Source organism: Merops nubicus, unplaced genomic scaffold (assembly GCF_000691845.1).
Source record: "Merops nubicus isolate BGI_N331 unplaced genomic scaffold, ASM69184v1 scaffold5482, whole genome shotgun sequence".
In the NCBI taxonomy this organism is placed as follows: domain Eukaryota; kingdom Metazoa; phylum Chordata; class Aves; order Coraciiformes; family Meropidae; genus Merops; species Merops nubicus.
The window spans coordinates 1-22,225 of NW_008594133.1; the positions used below are offsets into that span (position 1 = coordinate 1).

The 22,225-nt window shown below is 38.8% G+C and overlaps 1 protein-coding gene across 1 annotated transcript in view; it reads left to right on the forward strand.

The window, feature by feature from the left end:
• Nucleotides 1–410: 410 nt before the first annotated feature.
• LOC103768495 (synaptotagmin-1) overlaps nucleotides 411–22,225 on the forward strand; it is a gene marked incomplete at its 5' end in the record, with an annotated part of 54,065 nt that continues 32,250 nt past the window's right edge. Inside the window, one exon of the mRNA XM_008935637.1 lies at nucleotides 411–528. Within this exon, the coding sequence (XP_008933885.1) occupies nucleotides 411–528 (118 nt within the window). The remainder of the gene's footprint in view (nucleotides 529–22,225) is intronic.

Below are 22,225 nucleotides of genomic sequence, written 5' to 3' on the forward strand. Positions count from 1 at the left end.
TGACAGATTCTGATCTGTTTTAGAAGACTTAGTAGTATTGGCTTAATGATTGGACTTGATGATCTTAAAGGTCTCTTCCAACCTAAAGGATTCTATGATTCTGTGGTTTAAACAGCAAACAGTATTTGTGGAACTTGATTGTTAGAGGTGTTTAACTTGCTTTGCAGCCAGCACATATCTTGTCATTTTGCTCCATATAGGATATCTGCTGTGGACTCCAGTTGCTGCAACAGACTTGAGGTTATCAAGGATTTAAGATGGCAATTTATGGCAGATATCTCATATTGTTCATTTGAATGTTTTATTTAACAGTAATCCTGTTATTTTCCTGTGTGACTTTTAAAATCACAATTTTAAAAGGTATAAAAAATGATTTAAAATATAACACCGTGTCTTGTTTGCTTTCACAGCAAGAAAAACTGGGTGATATCTGCTTCTCCCTCCGTTATGTGCCTACTGCTGGCAAACTGACTGTCGTCATTCTGGAGGCAAAGAACCTGAAGAAGATGGATGTCGGTGGACTATCAGGTACATGCATGAAAATCTGCTTGTAGATTTTTTCAGGCTTGTAAAGGCATAAAAGTCAACTCATTTTCTACTGGAGATCTCTTGATTGGGAAGGTAAGGAATTTTGTTCACACTCTGAAAAATACAGTTTGTGTTTTCTGAAAGTTTGGGCATGACTGAGTATGTAAGAATTAATTCTATCTTAAAGAAAAAGGAATTTCATTATACGTTGCATTCTGTTTCAAGACAAGGTCTGAAGAGTTAACAATCAGATGACAGTGCAAGCTCTCTGTACTTTCCTTCTTTCCTGTTGCCTGGAGATAAATACAAGCAAGGAAAAAAAAATCTGACTACAATTCCTGTTGCCTGTTTAATCTCACAAAATGTGAGCACTTCCCTGCAATGTCACTGATAATACATATTGGAACTCACCACAGGTCACCATGCTGACTGCTGGTTGAGGTGCTAGGATAATTGTTGCTACATTTGAAGGGCTCAGGTGTGATTGCTTCCATGCACAGCATTGGGAGCACTCTGCATTTGTATGTGCACCAGCAGTCAAAATGACAGTCTTGCACTTGTGATAGCCAACGGGGCTGATATCTGCAACATGCTCAGTACCTACAAATAGTCCTTGTAGCCTTTCCTTGTAGTAGGGCTGTACACACGGTGAGTGAGACGGTGTATGCCTTCTCTACGGGAGGGTGCAGTCAGCACGCCTGACATCAGGGCTGTGTCTCTGTTGTAGGGCTGTGTCCCAGGGACCTGGGGGGAGCTAAGTGGAGGCTTCTGTTCTTTGCTGCATCTGCAACTTGGACACAAATTACTTTCTAAATTGCTAATTAGCTGAGACCAAATTAAATAACAAGTTGCTTTATAGAAAGAGGTCTTTCCAGCAGACCTTTATTTTATATACCTTCTGTTTAAAAGAAACAATTTCTACCCATCAGTGAGAATGATATTTCCAGCAAAGCTCTAGAGATGAAAATTTTACGGCTGTTGCGAATACACAGATGATGTAAATGCTAATTTTGAATTAGCAAGTGACAAGAAAAAGGTGTTTTGTTTTTATTTTCTTGTAATCTTAGCACAAGGTAAGAGTCATACCTAAAATACACAGAGAAATGGGAACCTGATAATACCAAGCCTGAAGGTTTTATTTACCACTTTTGATGAACAATAACAGAAAGACTTTCACAAAGTGAGAGGAAGAGAAGTCTCTTACCAGTAATCTTCTTTTAATTTTTTTTTTTTACTTGCTTCTGAGGTCTTCCACTGCAGCAACAGATGTAACAGAGTAAAAGACATCAAAATATTGTTGTAGTCATTACCTCAACTCAATCAAATCTAGCTTTTTCTTGGCTAGAACAGACCCTGGATTAGGAAACACCACTAATAGTTTACCTAACACTCATACTGAACCACTTGCAAATTAATGTTCTTAAGCACATTTACTTCCTAATTGTTGCCTAATGAAAGAGTAGGTGCTCATAATGAGGTGTGGGGGTTTTGACTGAAATGTAGCTCTAAGAGCCAGACCGTCTATATTCTTTTCCAAGCTTTATAACAAATGTGATGCATAATGAGTACTCACTTCATAAGTAAAGAAAGAAATGGTCAGGGTAGCACTAATGAAGACCTTCTACAAATTTAAGATGGCAAAAATAATGCAACATGTTGGAAATAACTACAAGGAAATGAATGGGCTTACTCTTCTCTGTGCTGAAGCATGCAGAGGACATTTAAATATATTTCTAGGGGATGAAAGGTTTTGTTCTTCTTTTCTAGGGCTATGCCAAACTAGAAACATCATGTTCTCTGGGAGACAAACAAACCCAATGGGATACCATGGTTGTAGCAGGAATTCAAAAGTTGCTGACAGTGATAAATGGCAGTTCGTACAGTATTCCTGAGGTAGTAATTATAGATGAAATAATGTTGGTTTAAAGTGGATCCAGTATCTTTCATTAGGGAATTTATCTTTTGAATAAATTACGCAGAAATAACTTTTGAAATCAAGCTGAGATTCTCTTGTCATTATTCACACTAAATAATACCTACTCTCAAAGTACAGTACTGCTAAGTGGTAATGAAGATGACAGGATTTTATCTCAATAAGTGAATGCTTTCCCCACTAGTTTTGTTATTTTCTCTAGATGCTAAAATGGCTTTCCATTTTGCAAAACTGAAAGTTTTGCCTTGCAGTGGAGGTGGAAAAATGCTAACAATCAAATCTGATCTCAAACTAAGTATTACCTATATACTCAACAGCACTTACTGTCACTGGGGGAGAGCCATTAGCAAGAGGTGAAAATTATGTAGTTGACACAGATGGGGGGGGGGAGGGAGGAAATTCTTATAAAGTTGTCAAAAAAGGCAAAAAGTGTCTAGTTTTGGAGTTTAGAATATGTCTTTTTGTTATTCTCTCCTATTTTCGAGAAGATGGTGGAAGAGCAGAAGACAGTTGGAAAGGTCTCTGCTTTCTCTTGCATCCCGCCTTTATGCCTCTCTGTGGAGTTTGTATGCCTTGCAGAAAGGAGGAGCAAGGTCCTGGCTCCTGCAGGAGGTCTGACATAGTGCTGCCAAGCATTCGCAGCACAGCAGTGGGCAACCTTGCAATTTCCTTCTGGCTGTCTCTCATCACATCTCAAGTATTACTACTGTAGTAAATCTCTGCTATACCTTTGCACCCCAACGATGTGGAAAGCTTTAGTATGTATGTTATCTTTAGTCCCAGTATAAAGAACCAGTCCCTGTGGCTCAGGAGTCTTCTGAACTTCTATTTAGAAATTTTTTAAATTCATAATTGCGGTGAACTGGACATAAATACGTGCTTGATTTTTAACATAAATATTTATATTGTGCAGATAGGTGCTTTCGTAACTGGGCTTTCTATCAAGAGCAAGAGACAAATCAAAGTAGATGGAGAGTACTACCTTCCCAGCATTTCTACAGGACTTCTTATCATGAAACCTTAATCCTGCTAGTCAGCATATATGCATCCTATTTAAGGGTTACTACAGATAAAAAAAAAAAAAACAAAAAAAAACCAAAAAAAAAAACCAACAACCTTCATCTCCAGCATTTTCACCTTTTCCATAAATTTTATTAGCAGTCAAAAGCCAAGCACAAATCACTTTGGAAACAGACAATAAAAGACAACAGACTAATCATCAAATTCATTAGACTCCTTGTAACAAAACCAGATCACCCATCTGAGCAATAAACTCCCAAATCTTAAACATAATTGCAACTCCAGGCTGTGACTAAAGCAAACCTTGGCTCAAACACTGGAACTGTTCAGTCTGAGCTTATCAAGTCACCACAACAAGTGGAAATTATTACTTCTGGTGAGCAAGGGCCTCTGGCAAACAATTATGCATGTTTTAAAATGGCATTTTAATTATTTAAATTATATTCAAATGCATTTTTAATGAATCTGACATCTGGAAGGTGATATGTAGGAATGTAAGATATAAAGAGGTTATTTTTCTTTGTATGAATTTGGTAAACTTTGGTTAAATGGCTTTAGATGTATTCTTCACCCAAAATGTTTACAGGACTTGGAAGCTTAGGTCTTACAGCAAAACAAGGGAACTTAAACTCCCATGTCACTGTGTTGGGTTTCATTTAGATGATTTGCAAAATTGGAAGATTTCAAAACCGGTTTGCAGTTTAATCTCTCCAAACAGGCCATGGAGACCCAGTCTGACTAATTCCTCAATAAGGGTATGATGCAGCTCGGCAGTGCCGTCCAGCTTGCAAGGGTTGTCTATGAATTAGGGTTCTTTATTCAGGTTCACAATCCCTTCTGCTTCAGAAAGAGGGCAGAAGTTATTTGCAACTCCCCTCTGAGATATGAATTCAAATCAAAGTAGTAGTGATTTCATATATGGATTTAAATGAATATGAAACTTTTCTGTAAATTCATTTTAATCTTGTTTTGTATTTGTAGTTTTCACTTATTTGCTAAAGAAAAAATATGATTGTTTAACCCTTAGCACATCTAACTAGCAGCTACATGTGGTCTGAGCAATAAGTATGGTGCTTCTTTTTATTACATTGCAAGATTCCCAATATTAATACACATTTATGCTGGCAATTCTATAGATTCCTATGTATTTAGTCTTACCCACCATTCCTATTAGTTTTTATCCCTACCATGAAATAAAAGCTTTCATTTCAACTTCCAACAGCTTTCCCTCTTTGACCAAGCCAGCTGTTGGAATAAATTACCTGAATACATTGAAAAGCATTTTCCCTCTGAACATTCAGAAAAGACTAGGGCTGGCACCTGGACAGATTGTTGTTATTAGGGTTTAGCTACCCAGGCTTAAGTGCTTTTTTTTCCCTTCCTTCTCTTTCTTTCTAAAAACTTCAGTGGCTATATGTATTATTGATGAAATACTGCTTTGTATCAAAAAGTCATCTCTTAGTAGCTGATAATCAGTGTAAAGCTTTAGCATAGGTTAGCATCTTTTCAGGATTAATTTCAGTATGGAATGTGTTATTGTTCTCTGTGTATTATTTTAGTATGCTTAACTTTGAGTGAATCTAATTACCAGAAATGTATCCTAGTAGCAAGCAATGTACTTCTCCTTATCTCCTCAGCACTGCTGCCTCTCACCACTCTCCCCAAATCAGACAGACTTTCAATGGGGAGGAGATGCTTTAGCTGGCATGTCTCAGGTATTGCCTTAGGAGCGGTTGCCAAGTAGCAAATATTACAGTAGACCCTAAACTGTACCTATTTATGCCTAATTAATGCTTGGGGAGGACTGCAAGGAAAAGAGGATTGTCATCTGATCCATATGCTCTTCCTTTTGCAGAAGGCTGCAGATACAGCCATGAAGAGAAAGCAGCCTGTAATCCAGTCCATTATGTGTGAAAGCTAATCTCAATATTTATAAGTTATAAAAAGAAAATACACGGCACCTCTTTGTATATGCCAAGCAAATACTATAAATCAGAACCATCTCCAGGGATCAAATGGTACTGTAGCAGAAATAAAGCTAGTTTTCTGCAATTAGACATTTATTCTAAACATTGCATTCAAATTTCAAAGGCTTGGTTGGATGTCTTAGGAAAGAATTGAAAAATGAAAAATTGTTTAGAGACCAGGTCTTTGAAGACAGAGTGAATGCTCATACATTATGCAGTCAGACCATTCACTTTAATAACTTCATTAAAACATAAGAAACTTTAAAAGCTAGCTAACACTAATACAATAATATGGGAAGAGAAATACACCATTAGTGCCATGGCCTTGCTCTAAGCCATATTGTAAGCATAACTCAGTGAATATTAAGGGAAAAGAAAACAGCCTTATTAAAAGACAAATGTAAAAATAAACAGCAAACACCAGCACCACAACAGATGCATTTGAAATTAATCCTAAAGATTCCAGAAGAGATCAGTACCAACAAATACCTTAAGATCTCTACTTGCTGTGAGGATTTCTACAACATCTATTATCTCAGTATCTCTATTGTAATACACTGGCAGAACTTCCAACAGTAGATGGCTGCTGCAATACGTCTCTCTAAAGTTTGCAAAGCAGTCTCACAGCATCACAGTGAAATCACAGAATCACATAATGTTAGGGGTTGGAAGGGACCTCCAGAGATCATGGAGTCCAACCCCCCTGCCAGAGCAGGACCATCTGGTCTAGGGCGGGTCACACAGGAACGCATCCAGATGGGTCTTAAAAGTCTCCAAGGAAGGAGACTCCACAACCTCCCTGGGGAGCCTGTTCCAGTGCTCTGGAACCCTTACAGTAAAGAAGTTCTTCCTCACGTTGAGGTGGAACTTCCTGTGCTCCAGCTTGTATCCATTCCCCTTCTCCTACTGCAAGGTACAAGTGAAAAAAGGTTGCCCCTTTCTTCTTGACACCCAGCCTTCATATATTTATACATATTAATTAGATCCCCCTTTAGTCCTCTCTTCTCCAGACTAAAATGCTCGAGGTCTCTCAGCCTTTCCTCATAGGGCAGGTGTTCCAGTCCCCTAGTCATCCTCATAGCCCTTCGCTGGACTCTCTCAAGTAGATCTCTGTCCCTCTTGAAATGGGGGGCCCAGAACTGAACACAATACTCCAGGTGAGGTCTCACCAGGGCAGAGTAGAGGGGGAGCAGGACCTCCCTTGTTCTGCTGGACATGCTTCTTCACGCACCCCAGGATACCATTGGCCTTCCTGGCCACAAGGGCACACTGCTGTCCCATGAACAACTTGTTATCCACCAGGACGGTAAGGTCCCTCTCCACGCGGCTGCTCTCTAGCAGATCACCTCCTAACCTATCACCTCCTAAATCACTGTGGGCTCCTACAGTGGTGATGGAACCGGTCACCAAATCTCCATCATGTTAAAATCTTTCTCTCCTGCCTGGAATAACATTTCTGATGGTGACATCTTTCCTAAGACTGGGCAGTAGGGAGCGGACTCTTGTCTGAAATGGTCCTCTTTCAGTGGGTAAATAAGGTTTAGGGAGTTGCTTCTTCTAATCCAGTTCTAGCCTTCAACATCAAATCACCTTCTTCCTTAAGTTAAAGCCAAAAAAGGCAATTCTAAAATCAAGATGTATTCCAAAATAGTACAGTGTATTCATCATAGACACCATGTTAAAGGAGACACAGATTCCCATATTCCAGAGCATTTTGGGGAGTCTTAGGAGGAAGCTGTCGGGTAATTGTCCACTTTGCAGCGAGTACACAATTTCCACTGAATCATACGTTACAGGCTATTGTACACAATAATATATTGTACTACATGAAACATCAAATGTGGCAATTACTACAAAGAAAAAGAGTCAAATTGTTCTACTCTTTGTTTTCCTCCTGTGCTTAAAATGAAGAAAAGGAGATTGTGCCTGCTGTTTACCAGTGAAGTTGTACAAAACCTGTAGGCATTGCTCTGAGAAATCTTAGGACAAACGCTGTGCCAGAAAAACACCTGGGCTCAGGAGATGTTTGAACAGCTTCTTGATTTGGGAAGGGAAAGAAAGCTTGTTGTGTGTGTACATCTCCTTAATCACACACACTCACTGAAGGTGCAGCGAGGTCAGCACCAGCTGTGTGGACTCTGCCAGCCAACAGTCATAATTTTCTGGCACTGCTATTGATTTCCCCCCACCCTCCCTTCCCCAAAAGAGAGAGCAGGAAGACTTCTTATTCCTTTATTTGAATGGCCACATCTAAACAATGCACCTTGTGTGTGTTTGTTTCCATGCTTCTTCCTGATTAAATTATGATATGTTTTCATTCGGTAGTGAAGTCCCCAAACAAGTGTGAAGATGAGTGTGTTAATTACTTCTATGAAAATGAGATGGTTAATACTTCAGGTTTTCAAGCTCTGCAGGAATTTCATAGCAATGTGAGTTGCTGTAAAGTGGATGTAGAAATACTGTAGATATTCTGGTGTCCTTTGGGAAATTAGTTAGTTCTCTTACAAGTAAGTTTAATTTATTTCTATTCTCTGAAAATTGCAGTCTATGTCTTTTATTTTAATGGATCTAAAGGAAAAAAAAAAGTTGAAGTATGAACTCAAAAAGAAAATGTCTTTTTTTCATCACTATAAATACAGTTTAATTCAGTGCTTAAATGGTCACAGAAAGTGAGGAAAGTGTGATTGAGTGGATAAAAACAAGGTTTTTGAGACAGCATGATGAGCATTTCATTAGCACTATCAGGCAATTGAAGTTTGGTGAAGTTTGTAGGACTTTTTGAAGAACTAGAAACAACTTTAAATTGAAGTTAATACATTACTTTAAGTCCCACATGCCTATTTTGTTTGTTTAATCCCATGTGGACAAGAAAGATGATTAGTTTCTGCTAGATCTTTATGTGTTTACTTCTTATAGGTCTCTTGACTCAGTTTCCAGTGTGTAACTCCTTTGTGTGCACATCTGAACAGAAGGGAACATTTCACAAATTAGACCCTTGATCCTGATCCTGCATTATCCCTGAAGGGAGTAGGCGTTGTATGCTGGGGAGGGAGCTGCACGTCTCCTCTAGTACACTGTGCTGAAAATATGTCTGTGATGGCAGAGAATGTGTATACTTTGATGTAAGAAGAGAGATGGGAAGACAGGTTCTTCTTTTTCTTAGTTGGTATCATTACTTTACATCTATGCTTTATGGATGATAGTTGTTCAGATTTGTTCACATATCTGGCAAGTGAAGCTTTCCACTGGCAGCTACAAGATGCTTATTATTCAGCAAAAATGGAGAACTTTTCCCAACACAAGTTCCAGAATTTATTTTCCAGAACCTTTCTAACTAAAGGTGGAAGTCAAGTCCTGCCCTTTCTTCTATTGATGCAGTTCCCTAGAAGTTCCCATTACCCTTCTGGAGGTAACAGAACAGAAATATAACCTTGTTGCTGATTGAGATGGAGGTGCCAACATGCCAGTATTCTAGTTGTGCCTTTAGTGTGTCTTGAGAGAGTGATATGAATCTCAGTGGGATTCTCTTTCCTAATATTTTATCCCTCACTTCCATTGTGCTATTGATGAGGTAGAAAAGCCAGCATCTGGGCTTTTGTTACTTCCTTCCAGCACAGGCCATGCTGTTTTAGAGCCACCTTGTTCTAGTTGAGTCGGTCATGGTGTTTGATTAACCACAAATCACCTGCCAACAAGATAGAAGACTGAAGCCCAGAAGCTGTGAAAGTCAACACAGAAGGTATCCTGTCTTCATGAGGGTCTTTTGTATCATCGTTAAGGTGTCTTTATATCTTTTTTGTAATGAACTGAAGAAGTGAGCTCTTCAGACATATTATTGTAAAGTGTATGCGTCACTTTGAAACTTTCTGATGTATTGAAGGGAAAACAAGGCTGGCTATGCTTGAAGTGTCTACGCAAGCAACACCTTTATTTAGGACACCTAAGGTGCTTTGTTTTACAAAGCTAAAGATGTGAGGAATATGATCTTTTTTTTTTCCCCCTCCCTTAACAGTATAATTAGTTTTAACCTAAAAGCTGTGGATTTTTTCCTCCATTATACCCGTCTTGTTGATAAGATGGTTCCAGATGTGTTCCTCAGCTGATGGATCTATTGCCAGTCTAATGTAACAGTAAAACTGGTAATATGGAAGGAACATCTCCTGAATTTTATGGTTGTTAGTGTGGAGACTTCAGTCCATAGGAGGAGATTAAGATTTTCTTCCTCCTTTGTTTATTAAGCTAACTTTTTTTCCGTCATATTGATGAATATGCTACTGCTAATTCCCCACATGACTTCCTTTTGTTTCTACTGAGCTGTTGTCAGGTTTACAAATAGCAACATTTTTTTATTCTCTTTAAATCAAGATAAATTATGTGCAGGGGTTTCTGGTGGCATTCCAACATATTAGTTATTAATAATTATTGAATAGTAAAATATATAACTCTCATTAAGGAAAGACACAAATAAAGCACAGAACACATAGCATCTATCCAGGATGCATGACAACAGACATAAACTTATTTATCTGACTGCAAAATTCAAACGTTATATAACGCAGTCAACCAATGTACAGTGGGTAACATTTAGAGGTTTTCTTACAAAACGTGCCTAAAACAAAATTGTCCTATGGAATCCTAGCCACTGCAAAGCTCAGCTGTTTTCTGCTTCTTGTGTGATGGCAAAAAGGAGGATCTGTAAGCTCTGTACTGTGAGCTTTGTAACAATGTAATTTATCTCACATTTGAGTTTGTTAAAAAAGAAAGATACAGATATACATTATAAAACTGCATGTGATCTAATCATAGGCAGAACCCAATTTTAATTCCTGTCCTGTAAGTAGTGACACATGAAGATTTCAGGGTCCAAATATAAGCTCTGCAGCTCAGCAGCATCTCTGTAGGAGCTGCTTCAGGTCAGAGAAGTAATGGGTTCTGTTTAATCTCAGCTATCAAGCCTAATTCACAGGACTTCTCTTTCTTCAGATTCCCAGTGGCACCACAGCATACTGTACATACCCATGTCTGCAGATTAAATCCACCTTTCCTGTGGAGAAAAAAAAATAAAATAAAAAAAAAAAAATTGTCATGTCCTGATCGAGCCATACTGAAAAAGCATCTTAAATTCTGTTTGAGCCTTTCTTGAAACCTTTGCAGTACAGCTGGCTCCCAGGTCAGACTCATTTCAACATTGTTGTGAGGGGACATGTTCCTGCAGCAAGTTCCAGGAAGCTGAGTTGAAGTGCTCAGCTATATTGGTTGCTTCCTATCAGCAAACCATCACATGCTTGTTAACATTTGAGGGATGCTAAAAGCAGTGATTATGAGAGCATGCAATGTAACGGGTTTTTTAAGTTCAGGAGCCCTGGCTATGTGGGATGTGAAGAAATGCTTATGTAAGGATGTGACAGCATCAGCAAGTCTTGTGCTGTAAATTGTTTCAGCTGGTTGGGAGCTAAGTTAATTCAGGCTGCTCCCTCATGGATAAAAAAACAGAGGGGGAATGTTGCATTGAAAGGAAATGCATGTTAGTTTACAAATCAGGTATTTGGGATCCGGGAAGCTGTAGGAGCAAAGCTGTTTCTGGGAGAAGTTTCTGCTGTTGTCATTCAAAATCACATTCATGGGACCTAATCAAGCTTAAGGGGTGTTGGACCAAACTCCTTCCTGAATGCTCAAAGTCAGGGTCTGGCTTCAGCCATTCCTGGAGACTGTCTCTAGTGCCCCATTGCTTAGGACTGTCTACTTCAGGAAGGTACTGTATGGCTTCTGGTGCAAAAACAGCACTTGGCAGGAACAACCTTTCCATCTGCTGCTCTGCTCAGTCTTTGTGTCTGGTAGTCCCTGTGGGAAAGCAAGTGAGTGATTTCCTAAATTGATCAAGTACTTTGACCTGAATTAGTTAAGAAACAGACTCAAGTATGAGAAAGATGTTGCTTTTGTCTAATCTGGGCATGGATTGCCTCTTTTTGATCAGGGTTTGAATTCCCACAACAAAATGGAGCAGTATGAGAATCCACAACAAAACATAGACAATTGCTATGTTTATAAATTACATTATTTAATCTTCCACATGCACCAAATCTTCCACATGCACCAGTGCACGCTTTCCTTTCTGTAACTGATATGTCTATGTCATTATGAAATACCAATTGCTGTAGTGTCTAGGTATTATGAGGTAGCAAGGGGTATGGACTTCATAGCTTTTCAGCCTTGACGTAGGTTTTGCACAAATGTTCCATTGCATTAAGAGCTGGCAAAAGCCCAAGGCCAGCAGTAGTCCTTTAGTAATTTAAAACATAGTTCTGTGAGCGGTGGAATTATAAGGTGTGATTTCCTTTAAATTTTGAAGTGTGACTGGGTATTCAGATGTCTAATAAAATATATGCTTCAATTGAAACTTTTTTCCACAGTTTGAACATCCGTAATATCTCTTTCACACACGTATTTTCTGGTGTGTGATGAGAGGTGAGACCATGTTGTAGCTTTCACTTTATATAGGGATACTTAGTAGGCTCTCTCTATTCTATTTGGCTGCCTGCTTTCACAAAGCTTGTAGGAATTTAATATCCTTGAGAGGCCTGTGATGCTATCAAGGTTGATTGACACTCACCAATATACTGACCAATATACTAAAAAGGTATGGAGAGGGGGCAGTCAGTCACCAGGCTGGTACTTACACACAAAGAAGACAGAATGGTTACCTACAGTGTGTTTCCTTGGGAACTCAAAAAAAAAAAAAAAACACACTTGGTTTTATTGCAAATCCAGTGGCAAACATGCCTTGATGATTCATATTTAAATCTATTCTCATTTTCTTGTCATGTGGTGGGTTTTTTTTCTTCCTTTCTCATCTCTAGATAAAGCAAATTAATACTTTTTTTAAAACTCTAGATAGCTGCTTCAAATCATTCCATTACTTCCTCTCTAGATTTAGTTACTTTCCATGCATAGGAGACCCTGAACCTAAGCCATACCTTGATTTTAGAAAACAAATTCTTTCTCTGTTGGCATTGTGCTTCATCAAGGAGCAGTCTCCAAGCATTCCATTGTCATGCATTTGCATGGAAGTTTGCTATCTGCAGAGCATTCACAGGAGAAGCACTTTGGTTTTCCTTGTTTACATGCTGCTTGCTGTATTTTCTCTTTGTTTAGAATTCCAGCATATTTTAATCCTGACATGTTAAATGGAAGGGAAGACTAGCATCAGCCAGAGTGCTGCTGTCTGACCTATTCAGCACACACATCTTGCTTTTAGAAAAGCCCAGTCATTTTTCACCAGCGCTTTGAGGTACACTCAAATCTGCTTTGGCATCTATCCAGCCCTGTATAGTATCAAACAGGGGACATTCTGTCTGAGAGCACAGATTGTTAGCTCAATTATATTCCTAAAATTGAGTTAAATTTCCATGAAACCTGCTTCAAATGTGAAAAACCCTGGGGGAATGGTTTTTTTGTTTGTTTGTTTGACTCAGATTATAGCAGTCAGGCATACTAAATGAGATGCATTGTATAAGCACATCTTCTTTGTGCTGCTTATGGCTCTTTATGTCATGTGTTTGATCACAGGGTAAAGTAAATTGATAGTGTTGCCATCTATAGACAAAATAAAGTTATTGTACTCAGCTTGATGTGAAAAGTGGAGGAGTTTGGACTTCTTGTCTAAAATTTTGTTAATAATCATAGAATCCTTTAGGTTGGAAGAGACCTTTAAGATCATCAAGTCCAACCATTAAGCCATTAGGGCTCTAAAGTCCTCTGCTAAAACAGATCAGAATCTGTCAGTAATGTTATTGTAATGTTATTTACAGTATTGTAACCAAAAAGAAGAGAGAAGAGCTCTAAGCTGCTTACAGATGTTTAATGACAGTTCCTCATTAATGGAGATAAAATTTTATGTCACTGGCCTGTACTTCCAAAGTATGACACGGTAATTAAGGAGTCCTTCAGTATCTTTGGGTCAGACTTGGTTACAAGCACTGTCTCAGGACCATTGCTAACTTTACTGGACTGAGGAGTGTATTTTGCTAGTCAGGATCATGTCTGGTATATTATTAAAAATGGTAGCCTTCCCGTAATACATAGCATTTCAGTTCATTTTTTGGTAAAAGGACAGATGGTGCAGTTTTTCTGGCAGAGATCCAAACATCCATATGGTACAATACTCTTCTGTATTAATTCCAGTGTTGTTTCATTGAAAGATAACATTCTGGTCAAATGCAAAACATTCATGCTCAGTTTTACATTTTTACCTTTGTTTTTCTCTTTTAATTTTTATTTATTCTCAGAAGCATGTAAGCCATCTTTCTCCATCTGCCAGTTTTATCATTCACATACACCAAATTTTTATTTTCCTCATTGTCTCTCAAATTGCATACATATCTTAAGTGCGAACTGGCTGTAACACCCTGAGTTAGATTCTCCTGTTCTACAACATACCAATAAGACATATATTCAGATTGTTCCATGCATTTCCATCAGATGAAGTTTCTACTTTGTCACATAAAAGGTGATAGAACTCAGATTTAGGATTTCTTCAAATGCTATTTTGTTTAAACGTCTACATGGCCACAGTCAGTAAAAGCTTTGGCTATTGCAGGAGTACTCTCTATTGGCTGGGTGTTTGTTGTGCTTGTGCATAAATGAATGCCACATTTTTGCCTCCAGGAAACAAGGATCTTTGCCCATCATTGCATGTGTTTTTTAATTTGTTGTCAACAATTTCTATGTGAATTTTATATGGGAATAATAAAATAGTCTGAGTAGCACATACTCCTAAATGATCTGCAAGCCATATGAAAGAGAAAAAATGCAGTGATTACAGAGTATCTCACAAACCAATCAAAATGAAAGAAGGCATGAAGGAAACAGTAAATCACTTAATGACTTAATCAGGATAGCATGATAAAGATACTCAGCAAGATGGGGAAAAAAAAAAAAAGCCTAAATAATTACAGTGAGAAGTATTTGAAGGAAGTTGCATGCAAGCTGCCAGGAAGTCAAAAATTTGGAGTTTTTAAAAGACACAGAGAGTTGTCATCTACGCATCACCTAAGACCAGGCAATCTAACACAGTCATATCACAATTTTGTCAATGGTGATAAAACACAGACTACTGTAAAGCAGCACGAGATTTTCAATAGCAACACTAAATGCTTGCCTTTTCCTTTCCAAAGGAATGGTAAGTTGAAGCATTAAAATAATTTCAAATGCACATTTTCAGGCTTTGCATCAACAGATTTGACAGCATATGCTGACATCAGACCTCCAGTTCTACTCTGTTATGGCCATGAAGCTCAGTAGAAAACACAGCAATAAATAAGGGGCAATGAAGGGCAAGACAAACCATACTAAAATTTTCAGGAACTTTTGCTAACATTTTTATTTCAAATAAGGACAATTCATTAATTTGAACTCCAGTAGGTGACAGAAAGTTTAGATTTCTTTCTTTTCCAAGCATGAATAGGCCATTAATACATCTTTATTTGTCCCTGTGCATATGCAAAAAAAAATTGGCCTTCAGTTATTCTTATGAAGCAGATGATGTTTTCTAGACAGAATGAATCTAGAAATAATTTTGCACTTAACCATGGAAAAAAATTACTAAGTAAAATAGTACATTTTAAAGTGATTTTTATAAAACTGGTGCACAGAAATTTGGCCACATTTTTAGAGTCGTTTATGTGTCTTAAGATACAGAATTAGAAGTCAGGTGGGATTTTCATTAATTCTCTGAAAGGAGCCTAGCTATGTACTTTTGAATCCCAACCACACTCAGGCTTTTAGATACATTGTAAACTGTACTTTTACCAACTTTTCCTAATTCAGTGGTAGAACCATTTTGGTTGGAAGAAATCTTTAAGATCATCAAGTCCAACCATTAACCCAGTGTTGCCAGGTCACCACTGAATAATGTCCCTCAGCCACTCATCTACACATCTTTCAAATACCTCCAGGGATGGTGACTCCACCACTTCCCAGGGCAGCCTGTTCCAGTGCATAATAACCTTTTCAGTAAATATTTTTTTTTCCTAAAATCCATTCTAAACCTCCCCTGACACATCTTGAGGCCATTTCCTCTTGTCCTGTCACTTCTTACTTGGGAGAAGTAACTGATCCGCCACCTCACTCCAACCTCTTTTCAGGTAGTTGCATAGAGTGATAAGGTCTCCCCTGAGCCTCCTTTTCTTTAGGCTAAACAACCCCAGTTCCCTCAGCTGCTCCTCGCAAGACTTCTGCTCTAGACCCTTCACCACCGTTGTCTGGGCCCAGTCATCCAGCCAGTTTTTTTTATCCAGTGAAGCAAATGCCCATCCAAGACATGAGCAGTCAGTTTTTTCCATGAGAATACTGTGGGGAAACAGTGTCAAAGGCTTTACTAAAGTCCAGATAAACAACATCCACAGCCTGTCCCTCATCTCCTAAGCAGGTCATTTTGTCACAGAAGATCAGGTTTGTCAAGCAGGACCTGCATGAACCCATGCTGACTGGGCCTGATCACCCGGTTGTCCTGTATGTGCCTTGTGATGGCACTCAGGATGCCATCTGGTCCATAAGCTTTCCGGGCACTGAGGTCAGACTGAGGGGTCTGTAGTTCCCCAGATCCTCCTTCCAATACTTCTTGTAGATGGGTGTCACATTTGCTAACCTTCAGTCAATTGACACCTCCCCTGTTAGCCAAGACTGCTGGTAAATGATGGAAAGACGGTCACACAAACCAAATTTCCACTGAATGCACAGTTCAGGGCCAAGCCTCGATAAATTGAAAATCAGAAGCTTCATGTCTCAGTTGTATCAAAACTTTTTTACAGAGCTCTGACAGCACAGAGAAGCTATTACTTTTTTTTCAGTGAATTAGAGCACTTAAATTAAAAAAAATATTTTCTAATACTCCGTTATTCTTATGAAGCAGATGATGTTTTCTAGACAGAATGAGTAACCATCTAGAAATAATTTTGCACTTAACCATGGAAGAAAATTACTAAGTAAAATAGTACATTTGAAAGTGATTTTTAAAAACAGGAGCACAGAAATTTGGCCACATTTTTAGAGTCATTTATGTGTCTTAAGATACAGAATTAGAAGTCAGGTGGGATTTTCATTAATTCTCTGAAAGGAGCCTAGCTAAGGTTTCATATATATTTTAGGGCTTGAGCTCATGCTTACCTGAGTCTCTCTGATGTGTAGTCAATAGGGAAATGACAAAGAGAATGTGGATTTAACCATCTATCAGGTGGCTTGGGTAGCAAAATTTGAAACTGAGCACTCAGAAGAAAAATGTACATATTGCTCATTCCCTTGAGCTCTTTTGTCCAAAACCTGACTCCTGGATGTCAAGGAACCATATAGTGCTAAGTGATAAAAATATTTAAAGGAGACCTTAGGCAGGTAAGTATATTTGAATTGACCAAACCAAAAGAGAAGTTCGACTGTGTTTGTCTGAGAAGTACCTCTATCATTTCTCAGGGAGTCTCTAAACATTAGTATTCCAAATGGCTCTGCAAATGCAGTTACATGAGGCAGAAGAGATGTGAGTGGCATGTTAACATGACTAATGTAGTAGAAGCTTCTGCTCTGAACCTTCGGAGAAATCTTACTTTCTGGTTCCCATTTTAGTGTATGGTTTGTGGGTGGGCTTTAGCTCATCATTTCCTAACTTAAAATGCTTGTATTATCCCAGAAATGTGACATCTCAAACTAGATGTCTTCATCTGTCCTCATCCACTTACATGTCCTAGCCAGTGGTTTGCAAAGTGAAGACATTTCCTGCAAGATGTACTCCTGTCCCAGGAGCCTTTCCTTCTCATTTTGTTGTGTCCAGATTGGAGGAAAGGGTTTAGTTTCCTAACCACCAGCCAAGACCACAGACAGGAAATGCTCATAGTCAAGTAAGAACAGGACTGGGGTTCCTGCTTCAGTGGTGCATATTCTGCTCGTAAAACCCTAGACCTCAAAATCACCTTCTCTGTTTCCAGAGCCAGCTACATTTTTTCACTAAGCACGCAAAGACTATTCTTTGTGCAGAGAGCTCACAGCCTCTTAGTCTGTCTCTATGCTGAGCAGGAGCTGAGCCAACCAGAGTGCATGCCAGAAAGATCTGAAGTGTGCAATTTTCCATATCACTAAATGTTTAAGAGAGTGAGGGCATCTCCACATGTTGGTTGACCAAATGAACATGCTCTGTGGGAGGTGCAATAGTGTAATATTTGACACTTGGAAAAAAAAAATATTTTTCCAGAAAACAGAAACAGGTATGTCCTCTCACATGCTTGTGTGAGGTCATCTTACATTTACTCTTTTTGGTACCAAAGATGTGCCAATGTTGTTCTATATGCACCTAAATGCTACTTTGCGCCTTAAGGTTAGTTCTTCCCAGATTTGGTAGTAGCTTGTTTGACCATATGTAAAGGTATTTGGGTACGTTTGACCTTGGAAAGCCTTTGCAGTCATGTCATCTCCAGTGTGGGGCAAGATGTGCCTCATGTCACATAGAACCAATGTCCAACTGAAAGGTGCCTCTAGAGTGTTACTGTAGCAGTATTAGCAATAGTAAGTCTTGAATTTCCTGATTTTTCCCTCCTCCTTCCACTTGTGCTAAGATACCTTTCTTCCCTAAGACTGTTACATATTATTTGTATTATGACTGTACTTAAAATCTCCAGTCAGTTTGATTATGCTAATACCCTTAAAAACATTACCATAAAAGCCACACAGGAGAATTTTAAATATTTTTTGTCCTTTCCGTCCCATGAGCATCAGGAATATAGTGGATGAACAGGAAACACTAAGCACTCCTTATGAAATGCATAGAGTTGGGTATTTTCTCAGGGGGGTTAGCTTGTTTACAGTCACTGCTTGTGGTATGCCAGCCTGAGAACCATTAACTCAACACAGTTTAAAAACACAGCTGAAAATGCACTCTGCAGGTTTTGATATTTACAGAAATTGAAGTATACCAGTTAAAATTTGCAACAGATTTTTTTTTCAACTTATCTATGTACTCAGTCTCATTGACTGAATAGAGGAGCATCTGCAGATTTCAGAGCAAATTTTGGTACATCTGTTGCTGAAACTGTCTCAAGTTCCCATTGAATCAGATTATTCTTATCAGATATCCTTAAAGATGATAAGAGTATCAATGCTGTCAGCAAGTGCAAAATATCACAAAAAAATAACAGTTCAGTGAAAAGCAGCTTCATTGTAATGCAAAAAACATCTCAGCACCCCAGCCATTCTGGGAGTGCGTGGGCAAGAGTTTGAGTGATTTGAATACAGGATTCCTGATAGAATAATTTCTGCCACGTATAAGACACGAAATGATTACTTGTCCCTGTAGGGTAAATGGACCTGCTCATCATGCAGGTCTTTGTAGAGATAATGTATACACCTGTTTGGAAGATTTAATAGTTGTGGTTGAAATAGCAGGTCTGAAGCTCAAGGGTTAGAAGGGATGGTTAAGCTTTAAAATCATTTGGATGCAGCTGATTTTAAGTTGCCATGGCAAAGGATTTTCAGACAATGAGAAGCTTTTACATTAATATCTGTGTAAGCCTTGTTGTGATAGAATTGTCTCTGTGAAAAGCAGTCTCTTTCTCGCTCCTGCTGGCACGCATGCAGATAAAATTTTGAAGTAATTAAACATCGCAAAAAAGATTTTAAGGTTTCTTCTCAGATTGTTTTGCCACTGGTCTGGGAATTCTGTTTCTGTCAGATTTTTCTTGGTTACAAAAAAATTGTCAAGATGCGCCCTATTCTTGTAAAAAATACTGATTTATGGAAATGGCAGTGATTTCCAGTTGTGTTCAATAGGTTCTGCAATCCTCCTGTATTTCTCCTCAGCAGTCAAAATACGGGTCTGAAAAAGTGTGTCCCATCTAAGATTAGGCTGAGGTAAGAAAAGAAGCTGATTGGTAAGGAGAAATTTGTGGATAATTTTGCAAGGTTTTATTTTGTTTCTCTTTGGGAAGGAGAGAGCATAGTGTCCTTTCCTCAAGACAGTTTGGAGTTGTCCTCACTGCTGCTGATTGAATTTAAGGTTGCTCTGCTTTCGATCAGGAGCAGAATCAGGGCCCATTTCAGCAGTTAGCTGACTGTGGCCAGTTGCTCATGTGCACATGGAATCTCAATGCCAAGAGGACCGAAGCCCAGTACAATAATTGCTGTTTATCTTTGCCAGCTTCCCAGAAGCTGACAGCTGATGCAAATGGTACTGGTAGCAGATTCCATATGTCAGGACCTGGGAACAAGTCATACCTGTGTCTCTTTGCTGCCACCTCCCAGAGACTAGCGGTGGTCTTGGGTGTTTCAGAGATATTCTGAGATGCTGCTTTTCCTGCTGGCTGCAGAGACAGTGAGGATGCAAAAAGGGAAGTTAACAGGCCAAAAAGGAGCTTTGGGGAAAGCAGCACTGAATCTCTGACGTTCACACCCAGTGGCAGTTTGCCATAGTGAAATTTAATGGGCTTCCAGACATAAAGTGAGGTGTATTTGTTCTGACACAATTTTAATTAAGGTTATTATAAAATTCTTTTTAATTTCATTTTTGCTTGACATTGACCATTCCTTGTTTGGGATTCTGCAGGCCTGGAAAGCTTTCAGATAGGGTTTTAATTGTAGGCTTTTCAATGTAATTATTAGTTGTGTGTTACATGGGGATGAAGTTGATTCTTTTAAGTTAGCACAGTATTAAGGCTTCCCACACTCAGCTGCTATGCTAATGCACGGAACTGGGATCTACATTACAAAACGTCTCCCCTCCCTGTACTGCAACACAGACCAGCTATTGCTCAGTTTAGTGACAGCAGCAGCACACAAGTAATTGGGGCCTGACAATTCTCTCTAGGCATCATTAATTTAGTGCTAGATATTAGTCATAAGCAGTCCCCAAATGCCATAACAACATACAAACATATTTAAACATAAAACAGATTGATTGGATTACCTAAATAAGTCGATTTGATTAATCTCAAATCCATATATTTTTAGGCGGGTATTATTAGTTATGCGGAAGCATGGAGTAGACTGATACACATGTATGGAAAAGAATACTTTGTACAGTAACATGAGCTGTTCGTTAACTCTCGGAAATCAGCCAAAATATTTAAGCTGAGTAAAAGGAATAATTTTAAGGAAAAGCTTTAGAGGGAACTGGACTCATTCATGAGATTAATGATGTATTTGAAGGGCCCCAAAATAAAATAGCCCAAAGTTACAAAGAAGGCAAAACTATGTTGAGGGAAGGAAGATTTAGTAATAAGGGGGGGGGGGGAGAAGGGAGAACATATATGAAATAAAGGATACTCAGCAGTGGGTGGGGATAAGCTAATTTTATGTGACAAAATAATTTTAAAAGTGAAGTACAAAAATAGACATGAAACTAAGAAATAACTGCATTGCAGCTTTCACATATTCACGGCTCTTCCAAAAAGCTTGAAGTCTATAATTTAAAGCAACAATGAGGAACTATTCACCTGGTATGAAAGCACAGCAGGTCTTAAATTCTCCAATCTTTCCCCCATCATGCAACTGAAAATATGCTCACCACACAGCTGAGGAGCTGATTTCCCCTTCCTATCTGTTCACATGCTGTGGACAGAAAATGTCGCAGTCATACCACAAATGTGCTTGTAATCAGGCAATAAAAGGAGCTCTGTAAGCCCACAAGAAAACAAATAACAAGAAGGATGGCATGCAGTTCCTGCAGCCCTTGTCTCACTCCCTTCCCTCCCAGAGAGAAGATCTTGCAGTCCAGGCCGCTGAGCCATGGATTTCCTGGAGGGTTCAATCCAGACACTCCCCAAACTGTAGAATGGCTTTCTGGCTTTCTGGTTGATTTTTATATTGCAAAGCCACAGTTCTGTGTAAAGACCTTGGCTGGTTTGAGCTGGACACATTGGAACTGCTATTGATCTGAGTATGCAAGATGGTCATTTATTTTGGGGGAGGTAGTCCTTTGCCTTAGGGTTATTTTAAATTTAAAATAACTATATCTTTTTAAGTGTAGACAATGCCACTACTTTTTGAAATTGTGTAAAATGGGTTTACATTTTCCAGATAAATCGGTTGCAATCCTATCTCTTTGATACAGAAAAGCAACAACAATTTCTACTGATTCTCGGAGGTAGGAAGCTATGAATCAGCCAGTAGCAGTAAAGGGCATCAGCCAAACAGGCGCCTAGCCAAATGACTAGAAAATATTTTTCAAAAGCTTTTTGGTTGGCCGAATGTCACTGAATCACGCCAGATATATCTATGGAAATTGGTACTGCTGGGACAGTGTTTTGGTCTGTCATGTGTACCTGAGAATGCGTACAACTTCACACAGGCAATAGGAACAATATTGTGACACTGATCGTTTCATGGTTTAAGTGGTTAATCATGTAATGTGTAAGATTTTTGTTTTAGTGTGTATAGTGCAGTACCATTGTTGTAATAATAATGGAAGTGAATATAAAAGAGCAAGTATGGTAGGAAAGTAATGCTAGAAGAATTGCAACTGAAATTCATAATTATGACGAACAAAGACATGAGCAGAGACATAGGTTCCAGTTTGTTACACTCAGTGCTTTGGTCAATAATCTATAGTGTACAGCTATTTATGTAGTAAATAAAATCCTGCAGATACTGCTTTTCTATTACTATGCAAATCCCTTGTGTGGGAGTAATGCTTCTGCAGGAGTGGTGCTGAACAGGTGTCATCCTCCCTCACTCCCACACCATTTCCAAGTCAGAATAATTTGTAGCTCTTATAACCAAGACACCCTCAGAGAAATGAATAAAC